Consider the following 15,813-nt stretch of genomic DNA (forward strand, 5'->3'; position numbering starts at 1 on the left):
AAATCGTAATCTTGGACGCGACGACGAGTTACGTCACAGATTAACAGCCAATCCCAGCGCACAGCGCCAACATCACTGGCTGCCTGAAAACATGGCGGGGAAGCAGGAAGAAGTCAGCTTTAAAAAGGTAGGAGAGGGAACTTTGCTTATTATTTACGTTTATACCGACTGATTTTCGCCTCAACCTCATCTTAAACCTGTCGTGTCTTGTCACGTTTATATGTTCACGTTACGACGAAATATTTCGCCTTCTGCAACCCCCTTGCTGTGAATGCATTGGTTGTTGTTTAACTTTAGACTAAGCCACTAATTACGCAGGTATTCAGTTTTACATTAACATTGCGTTTGTGCCGAATTGAAGAGCGGCCCCTAAGCATTTATTAAAGTCCGAAATAGTTTGTACTTGATTTGACAACATTTAGATATTCCGCTGATGTTTCAAAGACCGTCATTTTTTAAAGGTAGTTCGGTTTGTTAGACCGCGGTGAAGTTAGTTTCAGGTTGGGTATTCGCGTTCCGCAGCTTCAGCGGTGTCTGCCTCCTGAACAACCCGATACAGGAAGGCTGATCTGGGGCTGCCGCTCTCTGTCTGCTCGCTCCTCCAACACACGGTGGTCAGTTTAGGAGGACTGCGGTGCGGTCAAGTGAGCCCTCACTTGTTTTTTTTTTTGGCCACGCAAACACTAAGGATTACGGCAGCGACGGCTGAGACTACTTTTCAAAATAAAAGCAACATTTTCGCGGTGTATCGACCAAGTGTTTTTGCACATTTACATCAGTTATATGACATATTTTTTCATGCTTTATGTGTCATTTTTTTGTATTATTCTGGTCGGCTGGTGAAAATGGAAATATATACTTTGGTCACACTCTTTAGCCTCAAAAAATACTCAAACAACTTATTTCTTTTACAGCTGACATATAAACTAATTTTGACCAAGGTTTGCTGTCACTGCAGCAACTAAACCGTAGATAATCAATCGATGCTGTCACTTCAGCAGGACAGTACAACACCTCCAGATGTGGCTCAACAAGTTTCAGCCAAATGTGATGTGGAATTTCAAAATAAGAGCCACTTGAAATCTGTACATGTAAACTAATTTTGACCAAAGTTGCTGTCACTGTAGCAACTAAACCGTAGATAATCAATCGATGCTGTCACTTCAGCAGGACAGTACAACACCTCCAGATGTGGCTCAACAAGTTTCAGCCAAATGTGATGTGGAATTTCAAAATAAGAGCCACTTGAAATCTGTACATGTAAACTAATTTTGACCAAAGTTGCTGTCACTGCAGCAACTAAACCGTAGATAATCAATCAATGCTGTCACTTCAGCAGGACAGTACAACACCTCCAGATGTGGCTCAATAAGTTTCAGTCAATTTTGATGTGGAATTCCAAAATAAGAGCCACTTGAAATCTGTACATGTAAACTAATTTTGACCAAAGTTGCTGTCACTGCAGCAACTAAACCGTAGATAATCAATCAATGCTGTCACTTCAGCAGGACAGTACAACACCTCCAGATGTGGCTCAATAAGTTTCAGTCAATTTTGATGTGGAATTCCAAAATAAGAGCCACTTGAAATCTGTACATGTAAACTAATTTTGACCAAAGTTGCTGTCACTGCAGCAACTAAATAGTAGATGATCAATCGATGCTGCCACTTCAGCAGGACAGCACAACACCTCCAGATGTGGCTCAATAAGTTTCAGCCAATTTTGATGTGGAATTCCAAAATAAGAGCCACGTGATATCTCTACTTTTTGTCACTCTGAACCAAGTTGTTGTCAATGTTGCTACTATTGTGTAAGTTTTCAGAGAATATTTTAAAATAAAAGCAACCATTGCGATTCGCCCAGGGTAGGTCAGCAGCACATCACCCCCATTATAAACAGTTTTGGTACTGAGTTTTTGAAGCACTGACTCCAGGCGACAGCAAACCCTTGAAAGGATTTTGACTCACGATCCTTTGAAGGGTTCTGTTCTCCCTTTTGTTCGTACACCTTTTGCTACCACACTTTTTTTCTTCCACTCAATTTTCCATTCATAGGCTTGAATACGACGCTCTTTATCATGCAGTTACCTAATCGTGGCTTACCCGCCTTGTAGAAGGGTCTTTTTTGTTTGTTTGTAATGTGTCTAATATTTAGTTTCACTGCTGCCTCCTGCCCAGGCCAACCTTGTAATAGAGAACAATCATCTCACCTGGTTAAATGAAAATGAGGACAGTGAAATAAATGCCTGTTTTCATACAGACCATAACATGGATGTAAGATAATAGTTCTGTATTGAAAAATCCTTTTTTTTAATTGGTCTTATCAAATGTGAAAGACCAAAAACTGTACTTTCCCTTTTAATTAGCTATAAACTATAATCATCATAATTAAGGGAATCATCGCTTGGTTTGTATTAGTGTGTGTAAAACACAGTTAAACTAATTGAAATACTTCTAGAATGAAAGATGATTTAATTTTAAGATGCATTTGAGGTCTCATTCACCATGCTGTTACCTCTCACAGGAAACGGTGAGCAAACTTCTGTCCAGTTCCTTTAAGGAGGACAAAACCAAATGTAAGTTTGAAAACCATTTTTTCGTTTTGGTCCCGAGTGGACGGCTAAACTGACCAGATCCAACTTTGTGTTACAGTAAGCGGCGATGCCACACTGCTCATGAGAGAAATGCTGAAAATATTTGTTAAAGGTGACGAGTTTTCAGTATCCGGATCACACGACATGCTGCTGTGCTCAAATTGAGGTGCACAGCAATAAAAACTGTTTTTTTTTTTTTTCTTCTTTTGTCGCTGTCAGAAGCGGCGCTCAGATCACTGAAGCAAGCCGAAGCCGAGGACTGCAACCAAGTAGAGATTGAGCATTTTGAAAAAATCCTGCCTCAGCTGGTATGTCGCTCAACAGGTTCAGCGCTTTTTGTTATTTATGAGGCGTGCGACATAAATTAGTACAGCCATTGTTACCTTTGCCACGACCTCATTTAACTTATAATGACAAGTGGTTTAATAATAAACAGATCTATAAAAAATATGTATAAATATTCAATCAGATACAAAATTTGGTAAATTTGGTTTAGATTATACTAAAATAAAACGGTTAGTATGTGATGTTATACTGATGTAGACTTAATTAAGTCCGAATTACGTATACCAAACCATTTCAATTGAAAAATCCAGTTTTAAAAGTGTTTCTTTTAATAATTTCTGATGTTTGATCTCGTCTCCGTTGCAGCTTCTGGATTTCTAAGAGGAACCACAAGATGGAGCCATAGTGCTGCTAACATGTTTTTTTGCAAGTTTTGTTTTTGAGAGTTTTTGTTGCTGTTGTTGTTGTTGTTGTTTTTTGCTCAGCATAAATTAAATTTCCTAATTGAATCTGGAATCCCATTAATATTCATGTCATGCGTTGATTTTATTTTATTTTTTCTGATTTAAAGTTAAAGAACCCCACAGCGTCAAACCCCACTTCCACCAATGAGGGCCACCTGTGCTCATCTGTGGAACAACAGGTGCTTCCAGCATGCTCCGTGGCGCCCTTCATCAAAGCCTCCAGGAGCAGTTGGAAGCAATTAGAGTAATAAGGGGAGCAGCCAGTCCCTTAGATGATGACAAGTGCCAGGAAAAAAGGAGTACCCCCTCCGGCCACTTTGAAGTTCCCTTTTGCTGTCCTGCGATGTTTGGTTAGAGGTAGGGGGAAGGGCAAAGGGGACCTCTGGCACAGGGAGGAAAGTTGAATGGGAGTGTGTGTGTGTGTGTGTGTGTGTGTGTGTGTGTGTGTGTGTGTGTGTTAAGTTAGCCAAACACGGCCAGAGACCACACGCATAGAGATTCTGTTTGAAAGGAAACATAACAAAACACATCGGAACATGGTCCAAGAGGAGCAGGGTGTAATTCTGAAGGTAAATAAACAAAACAGGCGAGTAGTAGAGGTGCTCTCTCTGCTTTCATCACAGCAGAGGGAGGAGGGAGGAGGGGGGGTTACTAGGCCTACCGGAGAGAGGCTAATTTGGGGTTTTTCAAACCCGAGTGGCTCTTATGTTTTTCCACCAGCGGTGTGTTTGACCAAAGTGTCTTTTTTTTTTTTTACTGTGAGTCAGCATAGCTGTACAACACCTCGCTCTGTTTATTTGTGTGCCTCTTGGGTGAGTCACTGGACTCGCATACAGCTGGAAGCAACTTAAGTGAAAGTCAAGAATCCAAAGGGTCGGATAGGTGTTCAAGGACGCGGCACCTGGGGTTTGACCCAGAACCTTTTCAGGCTTTGAAAGGCCCAGGTCGGATTGCGCGACTTCCAGAGAAGGCGGCCAGGGAGAGGCGTGCTTGGGTTGAGCGATGCGAAGTTTCGGAGTAACAATATCAGGTTTAAACGTGGAGGACACCCCATTTTTGCTCAGTGAAAATAAAACATTCTTATTGGGGTATTAATTTCTGTAAATTCCCCCCAAAACTCACGACTTGTCTTTGCCATAGTTTGCAAAAGTTTTTTTTTCTCCTAAAATCTTTCTATTGCTGAAATAACTTTCAGCAATAGTTATTTCTAGGAGTTCTGTACTGTCACTTCTGTATAACTACACTGATTATGCATTTTAATGGGGCAAATTACATCTGACGGCAGTATTGTTAAACATGCAATAAAACAAAACAGTTAAGACAAATAAGGGGGAGGGGCTTTGGTGAGAATAACGAGTTAAAGCTTTTTCTTCATCTTCAGAGGGTCCAGGCGCTTTGGAGAAGCTCTGGAGTGAGAGACATTTCTGAGGAGACGGACGCTGATCTATGTCCTGCCTTCCAGCTGTTTTTCCATCTTTTTGGGGGAGGTGGGGCTTAAATGTAACACGCAAACCCCGATCTGACTGTAGTCACTAATACCAATATTGATCTTCGGCTAATTTTCCTGCCAAAGTATTTTCCGTCCTGTTCGTTCTGCTTTCAGGGAAATTAAGCATCACAATATATAATGTGTTAAACCATGGGATTACCCCACTTTTTTCCATATAAATAAATACTAAATCATTACAAGTTGGTATCAAGTGTGGTGATTTACAGAAATGTTTCTTTCCGAGGTGGAATTGGCTGGATTATTGTGAAGCGTCCCGGCGAGGAAACGTCGGGATTATGTCGGATTTCTCTCCTCCTTTTCTAACTAGTCTGTGGTTGCTCTCCCTCGACGTAGCTTTCCAGCTTTCTGTTACCTAAAAACTTCTTTCTTCTCAGGTCCAAACGAAAGTCAACACCGCAGCACTTTGCTTCTCGCAGAAGCAGCAACAAAAGGAGGCTTCACTGTTTGGCCCATAACCTTCTTTGCTTTAATAAAATAAAGCTAAACATCTCTTTACTGCATATTGAATGATTTTTGTTCATTTCACAAACCAAAATAACATTACGTTATCAATCAGCCTATCTGGCTGCTAATTTAAATTAACTTTATATACACAGTCAATGATTAGAAAGCTTTCACAGCTGAAAACCACTATACTGAAAATGGAGTAAAAGGGACTGTGGCATTTTTTTACGTTTACAATCTGAAGCATCAGTTGTACTTAGCCTGAAAGGCCATTGTGTAAAATAAATGTCCGTCCGTCCGTCTTCTTCCGCTTATCCGGGGTCGGGTCGCGGGGGTAGCAGCTTCAGTAGGGAGGCCCAGACATCCCTCTCCCTAGCCATTTGGGCCAGCTCCTCAGGAGGAATCCCAAGGCGTTCCCAGGCCAGCCAAGAAACATGGTCTCTCCAGCGTACCCTGGGTCTTCCCCAGGGCCTCCTTCCGGTGGGACGTGCCCAGAACACCTCACCAGGGAGGCGTCCAGGATGCATCCTGACCAGATGCCCGAGCCACCTCAACTGGCTCCTCTCGACGTGGAGGAGCAGCGGCTCTACTCTGAGTCCTCCCCGGATGACTGAGCTCCTCACCCTATCTCTAAGGGAGAGCCCAGACACACTACGGAGAAAACTCATTTCAGCCGCTTGTATCCGGGATCTCGTTCTTTCGGTCACGACCCAAAGCTCGTGACCATAGATGAGGGTAGGAACGTAGATCGACCGGTAAATCGAGAGCTTCGCCTTTTGGCTCAGCTCTCTCTTCACCACAACGGATCGGTACAGCGCCCGCTTCACAGCAGACGCTGCACCAATCCGCCTGTTGATCTCTCGCTCCATCTTCCCCTCATTCGTGAACAAGACCCCAAGATACTTGAACTCCTCCACTAGGGGCAGGACATCCTCCCCAACCCGGAGAAGGCACTCTACCCTTTTCCGGTTCAAGACCATGGTCTCGGATTTGGAGGCACTGATTTTCATCCCGGCCGCTTCGCACTCGGCTGCGAACCGCTCCAGTGAGAGCTGTAGATCACGCCCTGATGAAGCCAATAGGACCACGTCATCCGCGAATAGCAGAGACGCAATCCTAAGGCCACCAAAACGGATCCCCTCAACACCTTGGCTGCGCCTAGAAATTCTGTCCATAAAAGTTATGAACAGAATCGGTGACAAAGGGCAACCTTGGCGGAGTCCAACTCTCACCGGAAACGAGTCCGACTTACTGCCGGCAATGCGGACCAGACTCTGACACCGGTCGTACAGAGACCTGACAGCCCTTATTAAAGGGTCCGGTACTCCATACTCCCGGAGTACCCCCCACAGGATCCCCCGGGGGACACGGTCGAATGCCTTCTCCAGATCCACAAAGCACATGTAGACTGGTTGGGCAAACTCCCATGCCCCCTCAAGAATCCTGCTGAGGGTATAGAGCTAAATTTTGTGCTGTTTCCCTGAGATAGCACAGTTTTGTTCCAACATGGACGGAAAAACAATGAGAGGCCCTTATGCAGAGCCATGCATGCAACGCGGTCGGTATCTAAGAGTGGAGCTTCAGACAAAGATAGTCCTGAAGTAGCAGCTGCGCATACACTAGTGCTGACATTACCAGTAAGGAGGCAACTTCGGGATCCCAGCCTTCATGGCAGAGAAGGATGAGAATGAGCCAAAATTCACGATACTGGGATTAAATGATACGCAGAACACAAAAAGATATCAGAACAGTGCCCGTTATCATCAGTCAAGCACGGTAGAGTTGGTGTTATGGTCTGTTTTTTTTTTTTTTTGGAGGCGGTAATAAGGGGGATTTGTAAAGAGTGGAAGGCACCTTGAGGAAGGAAGGCTATCACTGGATTTTACAACAACATGTCGCACCTTGTGGCTATCATTTGATTGGGGCCAGTTCAAGATAATGATCCAAAATATACTCCCAAAATGGGTCGGCAATCTTTGAAGAAGAAGCGGTCACACATAACTGGTCGTAACCCAATTTGAACCCTGTTGACCAAATGGGAGAAGGATGACAAGTCAATGAAACCAATGGGAGATGCTTCAGGCAGCGTCGCATTTAATCTGATTGAAGCGTTTTGATCCCTGCCTATGAACGCAAAGATTGCCGAACAACGTCATTTCCATTTCAGTCTTAATTTCTCACTTTGACAATGTTTACATGTCTGGTTCATTCACAACATTTTCTATTCAAATGTAATGTGTTACCAAGGAAAACAAAAGAATTTCAAGGCGATCCGGGGCTTTGGAGCGAAAGTGTTTGCGTAAAACAATCTATGCTGTGGGGCTGCGATGCATTAGTGACCAGGAGGCAAGAGGGGCCCTTGTGGCCCCCTCCCGGGCATGGAAGTGTCTAACCATGGAGGAATGCTGAAGGGGACGCGAAAGTTAGCGCATTCCGCTTAGATGCCCCAATGCGAGACTCTCGCCGATGTTTATTGTAAAGAAAACAAATACACGCACTCCTGCTGCAGATGTTTACTGTCCATGCGTTTCACAGGAAGCTCGCGTGTGAAGGGACTACAAACGCGCACACACACAGCATCCCTGCAGAATGTGTATATTTACTCAGGACATGTAGGTTTCTGGGAGGCCCAGGGCCCCTATAAGGGGCCTGGGGTCCTTGGGCTAAGCTTTGTTAAGGAGCCACGAGGCCCACGCTGGGGATGATTAGAACATACCTGGCAGTTCGAGCCACTTGGGCGCTCTGCTGGGATCACTTCTAAATGGTCGTGGCGCTTGGCTGTTAGTCTGAGGCAGGGGACGATCTGCTGCTGTGCTCTGTGTATCGGCCGGGGCTTTGGTAGCCACGGGGTTGCGGAAAAGATTCTTCCGGAACCAGCGAGGTGGATGATAAGGTCGAGGACCTTGGCACGCAGCTGAAGGAGGGAAAAAGGGAGCAAGAGAGATGTGCAATTAGGCCTGCAGCCGGGCTATTTCTGGAGCACTGTACTACTACTACCATAACTACTACCACTACCAACCTCAACTGCATCGCCCTTTTGCACTCTTCTGTGTGGTGGCCTGCGGGTCAGGTAGGGGGGGATAGTTGGTAAAAAAACAAGGTAATCCCCTTACATAACGCAATAAAAAACAAGACCGTTCAATTAATTTCTTTGTGCATCTAAAAATAGAGGCCCAGTTCAGACCAAGTGACGTCAAAAGATGCACGGGGGGTGGAGGTCAGCAGAGCACTCTATTTTTAGGACTCTTCAAAAGCAGCGATTCAAAAAAAAAAACAAGAAAAAAAAAAGGGTTCTGTCGATCATGCTTAAAGAAGCTGTGAACATGAAGGTCATGCATTAGGACTGATGAGAGGCCCGAGGTTTGACGATGTTAAAAAAAGTAATGACAGAAATCTCTTTAGTTGCTGGCTGGTGGCACAGTGCGAGGTTGGCCTTTGGGAGACTTGTTAACAGACTTTATCGGCAGGCTTGCAAAGCCCTGAGTGAAAGGGTAGCGATCTCTGCCGTGGCACCGGGATGGAAAAACAAGCAGGCGTCTTAATTCTATTGAATTTAGACAAGGATAGAAGTTAGACCACAAGGCCAATGAAATGTTATGTTAGCATAAGGCCAAGCAGATCCGTCTAATGTCTCCTGGGCAAGTCCAGGACCAGCCTGTTGTCCGTCCGTCCGTCCTCACAGCGGTCAGGGGCACAGGACCTCTAAATTAGCCCCGGTGAGTCAACAGGGCAGCTTTCATGTAGACACGGCATCACGTCACATTGCAAAAAACAAACAAAAAACAAAACAGGTCAAGATGCAAAGGGTTAGAGGTCGGGACGCAGTGTTTGTCCTTGTGTTTAACAGCTTCCTCTCTGCTGTGTTGTGCAAACCTGAGCTGTAATCCCTTGTGATGCACTTCAAAAGAAAAGGGTTTGCCGCGCCCTTCCGCAGAGCAGAGGGACGGGACTGCGCTCCGCTTGCACCAGGTTGGGAGAAAACCAACGCACGCCAGACAGAGCCTGCTTCAGCTCAGAAAAACAACAACATGGGCTCACTTTGTTTTAAAAGTGATTAACTATCAGACTAAAAAGGAAGTAAATCAGAATACCTTGAAAAAAAAACAGCCTTTCTCGTTTTATTTTTGTCTTTTTCAAATAAATACCAGAAAAGCGTGGGGTGTGGATTTGTATTCTTCCCCCTTTACTCTGATACCCCTTAATGAAATCTAGCGCAACCAATTATGTTCAAAAGACACATGATTGGTAATTAGAGAAAAGCTGTGGGTAACCTAATCTCTGTGAAAATGCTGCTGTTTTGAGAAGGCCTCAGAGGTCCGAGAGCGAAAAAGCATCATGAAGACCTAGGAACACAGGGAGAAAGCTGTGAAGAAGTTAAAAGTAGAGTTAGGATATAAATAAATATAGCACTGTTCAATCATCTGAAAACAAATTACAGTATGTCGAAACTGAAAAAAACCTGCCAATATATGGCCGACCACCTAAACTGACAGGCACACAGAGCATTATTTAAAAAAGCAGCTAAAGAGATTGATAGCAACTCTGGAGGAGCTGCAGAGATCTCAAGTGAAAGAGCCGATTGATACAGAAACTGTTGCTGGATCAATCAGTGCGCACTGAAAAGATCTGGCCCTTCATGCAAGATTGAGAGGAAGATCATTGTTGAAAGAAAAGCTGTAGGAATTCCCCTTTTTAAACTGAAATCCTTCAGAACACATCACCCCTATCGTGAAAGTCGACGTTGATGGCATCATGCCGCGGAGATGCTTTTCTTTAGCATGTTCAGTGAAGCTGGCCAGAGCTAAATACACGGCAACAGAAAGTTCTAAAAAAGTAAACAAAGGCTACAATGGGAACGCATAGCAGGAGCTTCATTGTGGCCACATCGAAGTCCAGATGCTCTCTGTCCAATCTTACTGAGTTTGAGTTAGTCAAATAAAATCAAATTTGAAAACCATGCATCCTACCCTGTTCACTTTACCATGAGTCGTTGCTCTGTTTTGGTCCACATACCCACGAAAGTATGCAGCAGTTTGTAGATTTAATGTGACAAAATGATGAAAGGTTTAAGGGTTATCAATACTTTTGCATGGTTTAATAAATGCACAATCCCACATCAGGGGCAGCAGGGGACAGCTGAATCCAAGACGTCTGTGAATCAGTTGCTTCTTGAATCCGGATCTCTAAGAATTTCGATCCTACCAGAACAAATGGCTGAACTTCCCAGGGCAAGTACATTGCACAACTCTCCCCTGGAATAGCTCTACCTTCAGCTAACAAAGCGAAGAGGGTACTTCTCATTTCCAGACATAAAACGAGAGGCCCGGCCAAGAACAGCAATGCAGCAGGTCCACTCCCAACGAACTGTATTTTTTTTTTTTTTTAAAGTCTCTCATGGAAAAACAACAATAAATTTAAAAGGACTTCAAAGGGGCCGTTAATGCTCTTATTTCTCTTTGCGTAAAACAAACGCACCGGCGTGCTCAGAAACCTCTCAATTGCTCAGGCCTTGATGAAACGGTCACTGAGCAGAACGCAGAGCGAGAGCCTGTTGAATATGACTAACTGCCCAGAGGCTTTTATGGCGTCTCACTGTTGAGAAAAACCCATCGTTTTTTTTCTCTCTCTCTCTCTCTCTCTCCGTCTTTTACAATCTCTGTCTTGTCTTCTCCTTAATATGGTCATAATGAAGAGCAATGGACATAAAAGGAACCTTGAACATGTCAACAAATCAGCTGCGTCACACCATTGTGGGATAAAAAAAACAACAACAAATCTTTTAAATTACAGTCAAAAGCCAGTTACTGTTAAATCAAATGATGCTGAAGAAGAAAGCTGAGAAATGCGGCACCTGAAGTTACCTCATCAAAGTGGGAGACATTCAGTCAGTCAGACAGCACAGTCAGCCCCTACTGCTGACTGCAGAGTTTTTTTTTTTTTTTTTTTTTTGCTTACAATATTATTTGCATGCATGTTTAGCTATAAGGGGAAAGAATTGCAGCTGGCAGTCATCAAACATAGATTTTCTCTGTTTATATATCTTCGCTGTTCCCATGAAATGACACCATCTAGATGCAAAACAAATCATTGCATGCATGTAATTGGAGTTATGACTGCTGTGTCTTTTCTGCATAGGAGGTTAACTCTGCCATACAAACAAACAGAAAAAAATAGATATAACTAAATCAGAGTCCCATCTGCGCACAGCTTTGTAATGATATTGGACAGAGATCCTTCTTGTCATCCATCACTCTGTGGGTTTGACTTTACTAACCGTGAAATAGGATTGGTTAAAGAGTTGGTTGTGTTGATGAACATAAGTCTGTGGAGTCCAGGGTTTTTGCCATGTGAGCCAAAATAGTCAAGTTCAAAGTTTTTTTTGCATCCTGCATGCTAAAATATCTCACTCTTTAATTTTCTCCTGCTTAACAGTAAACTTAGCGATCATTTCATGAAATTAAGAAAGCAATCAGATTTTTGTAGAAAAGGTTAAAACTGTCTTGTGTGTTTGACCTTTTTTTTTTTTTTTTTAAAGAAAGATATACAAGTTCCTAAATTTCTTTGGTTCCATTGCTTACTACAGGTAAGCCATAAACAAATCATAACTGTGTCAGTTTTAAAGTAATCTTTTCATTTTACCACAATGTCTTTTCTGACTGGAAGTAATGGTAACGTTTAGGAGTGGCCCCAGCCAGAGTCCTGACTTGAATCGGACACAATAATCCGTGGTAGGGGCTAAGGATTAGGGTGACGGCAAGAAGGCCTTCAAACCTCAAATACTTGGATCTCTTCGCCAAAGATAAATGATCTAAATACCAGTGGGAACATGAAAAATGCCGGTCAGCAATTACAAGAAGGGAAGGATTATTGAATCATTTTGAGCTTAACTTTATTTTTTTTGGTCTTGAAAAAGACATGCAGTTATTCTTTCTATGCAAACGTTTGCTGTGGGTAGCCAAGTTTCACGAATGTCAGTTTATTAGTAGAAGTCAGTGGATGGCCTGCTTCCAAAAGAAATAAAAGCAAACAAACATGGTAAATAAAAGCTAGTTTTCGTCGTACCTGCCGTATTCCTTTTTAGGAACCTTTTTGATTTTGTGTTTGACTCACATTAGTGAAAATCTCAACCTACATATATTTGAAAAATATATTTGAAAAAAATTTGTAGGTAGGTCTTCATTAACCGCCTTGAGAGATGCTGCATGCTGCAAATGGCCTGCAGGCCACGCCTTGGACAGCCCTGACAAAATGTCTTACCAGATCACTGGGAATGCGAATGATTTCTGTCCACCAATTTACCCACATCAAAGAATCGAAAGAAAAAGAATTATTTAGTGTATTTATTGCTGCTTGAAGCTGTAAATAAGAAATAAAAACTGGACATTTATAATGCATGTCAGGGGACGCAGTGGGCTCCCTTCTGCATCGCTGAAGATCAAACATTTTTGGAATAGAGGTCAGGGTTAAAGAGTCGTTTAGCTTTCAAAGTGTCTTGTACTGTTTACTGGGGGGATAAGCATCAACCGTGTTTCCATCCAATTCTCATTTGAATTTTGAGCAAACTTTTAAAATGTCGCAAAAAAGAAAATGCGAATCAGACGTGTTTCAATCTACTGGTTTATAGCAAATAAACAAATCCACGCAAAGCGTAATGTCGTAATATGTTGACATTATGCTGTAATAAACAGGAAGTAGAGGTCGCAAACTAGCCCAGACCGCAGATCAGTAAAGGAGCGAGGTTTTAATGAATGTATTTTTTATTTTTTCAGACTAAGAAATGACTGTCGGTCCACACGTACCTGCTTTTGCTTCCAGTCATGTTTTTTAACACTATGGGTACATTCAGGAAGTTGCCAGCAGCAGAAACAGCTGATCAATCATGTGAGGTAAATGTTCGCTACATCAGAATTTATAAAGCACTTTTAGATAACAACACGATTCAAAGTGCTCTACATGATCAAAACATTACAGAGGCAAGCGGATTGTATTGGAATAGTAGCAGCAGGTCAGATACAGTATGAAAAAATTTGGACTCAAACGTCAACATTAATATTTAAAGGCAACTCTAAAGATATAGGTTTTTAACCTTGATTTAAAGGAACTTAGAATTTCAGCACTTTTACAGTCTTCTGGGACTTTGTTTCAAATAAGTGGAGCATAGGAACTAAATGCTGCTTCTCTGTGTTTGGTTCTGCTTCTACATATGAAGAGTAGATTTGAATCAAAAGACCTTAGTGGTCTGATGCACTGAAAAGAAGTCTGTGATGTATTTTGGTGCTAAACCATTCAAGTTTATCCTCTGAGATTCAGGGAGCCAGTGTAAGGACTTTAGAACTGGGGTGATGTGCTCTACTTTCTTAGTCTTAGTGAGGACGCGGGCAGTAGCGTTCTGGATCAGCTGCAGCTGTCTGATCCACTTTTTAGGTAGACCTGTGAAAACACCGTTGGAGTAATCGATTCGACTAAAGATAAACACATGGATTAGTTTTTCCAGATCCTGGTGAGACATTAGTCCCTTTATCCCTGGGCCTAAATTCAGGTCTGAGTCCATCACTACACCCAGATTTCCGGCCTGATCTGTGTTTACTAGCCGAAGCTGTGCATGAACCTTTGATCGCTCGTCTATTGGTCCAAAACTAATTAATTCCATTTTGTTTTTATTCAATTAAAGAAAATTTTTGGCACATCCATGCATTACTTTCTTCTAAGCATTTACGCAGCGCTTGAATGGGTTCATAGTCACCTGTTGACATTGTGATGTAGAGCTGTGTGTCGTCCACATAGTTTTGAGGTAAAGCGAGCATAAAAACTTTTTTTTCTGAAATTGAGTGAGTTCATTCAAATTTAGCTATTTCCATCTACCTTTTCTAATGCGATAATTCAAAATGTGCTTAAAAAAAGGTTGATGGAAACACCTTTACTGTCAGATGTTCATGGATAATTATCACGGCCCTCCAGGTTATATTCACATTGGGCTGTTAACTGTGCTTTACAACCATTTCTTTTCTTTATTTGATGATGAACTGCTGATTCACCGGCATGTCTTTAATACATCCTAATCTTAATCAGTTACATAACATTACACAACAGTATTACATGTCTTTTCTGCTCAAATGTAACTCAGATATGCTATATTTTAAATACAGTGAAACAAAATGGTGGCACCTTAGCTAAACTCTCTTTAATTCAGTCATTATACAGGCTGGATTTCTGACCATTGTTCTTAGCAGAATTGGTAGAGTGAATTTTTAATCAGCTGGTCTCCTGGCACAGCCTTTAAGCATAATCCACAAATGTTCAATCCAGTTGATGGCAGAACGACATCTGGTGCAGTTCACCAGTCCCACTGAAAGCTCATCCATGTGGGCCAGCTTCAAATTTCAGATGAGCTTGGAGGTGTCAATTTTGAAGCAAGGCCTTCTTTTTGGGCGAGCACTCTTGTAGTTCCTGTAAAACGTGTTTCACTGTGATCATTTTGATCAAAACTTTCCCCCTAAGGGAACAATCCGGAAAAGAAGATGGAAACTCAGACATATCAGCACAGTTGAATACAAAAATGCATGGTAGTGCAACTTGCTAAGGTCTCACATGGTCATGTCATGAAAGTGCTTCGTTTACAAACAAATAGAGCCAAATCAAAGTGTAAAACACAGAAATCAAATATAAGCTAACTGGGTGTGAAAATTTAATTGGAAAATCTTTGAATGGAACCAGAGTGAGCTACTGGCGTAGACATTTGTAAAGTCATAATATGTGTCTAGGCCCCTTTAACAAAATATTAACAGGTGTGTATTTATAGATTTTCCCTTGAATAGTTTTTAAATAGAGAAAATCTATTGTAAATTCCAACTTGTTCTTCCACTTCTTGTTTTTACAATTAATTCATGTTTCTTTCTGAATGACCATTTCAAGAATGGTTAAGAATGGATAAAGAATGGTTTAAAAGAGAAATTAAGACCCCCAAATCACAAATAAAAATGTCTATGAAGAGCAGATGGACACTTCTGACCGGTTCTTTTCACAATAACTCCTAAGCCCAAATTTATGTAAAATTAAAATATATTGTGACAGCTGTACTTCCATTAAACAATGTTCAGGATTTTGCAACCAGATATCTAGCTGAAGCGGCTGGTATTTGCACTGATTCATTACATAGACTAAGGAGCTTCAGGACGCCCTTCAGTGGAAGTGTAATATCCTGCATCCTGCTTCTGTCAGGCGGCAGAGCCATGACACGTCTGAGTGCTCAAAGAGAAAAGACCAGGTGTCCTCTGGTCTCCTTACTTTCCCCTCGATCCAACGCTGATCTTACTCACTATTGGCAACAAAGTTCTGCCACCCCTTGCACAGGATCCCGGATCACTGAGCCGAGAAGCTGCATGGAAATGAGAACTTATTTAACTGCTGCTTAAATGAAGAAATTACACCAAAACAGGAAACGTGACTTATTGTTACCCTTTCAAGCTACAACGGCCTGAAAGGTATTTACCATCACTGATCAATTTGGTGGTGTAAT

The 15,813-nt window shown here is 42.3% G+C and overlaps 1 protein-coding gene across 1 annotated transcript; it reads left to right on the forward strand.

The window, feature by feature from the left end:
- Nucleotides 1–27: 27 nt before the first annotated feature.
- cenpx (centromere protein X) lies at nucleotides 28–5,029 on the forward strand. The gene is made up of 5 exons (XM_036148694.1): nucleotides 28–127; nucleotides 2,525–2,576; nucleotides 2,653–2,706; nucleotides 2,814–2,902; nucleotides 3,246–5,029. Exons 1-5 carry the CDS (start codon nucleotides 92–94, stop codon nucleotides 3,258–3,260), a joined length of 246 nt encoding a protein of 81 aa, XP_036004587.1. The 5' UTR covers nucleotides 28–91; the 3' UTR covers nucleotides 3,261–5,029.
- The last annotated feature ends 10,784 nt before the right edge of the window (nucleotides 5,030–15,813 follow it).

This window comes from Fundulus heteroclitus, chromosome 16, assembly GCF_011125445.2.
Source record: "Fundulus heteroclitus isolate FHET01 chromosome 16, MU-UCD_Fhet_4.1, whole genome shotgun sequence".
Lineage (NCBI taxonomy): Eukaryota > Metazoa > Chordata > Actinopteri > Cyprinodontiformes > Fundulidae > Fundulus > Fundulus heteroclitus.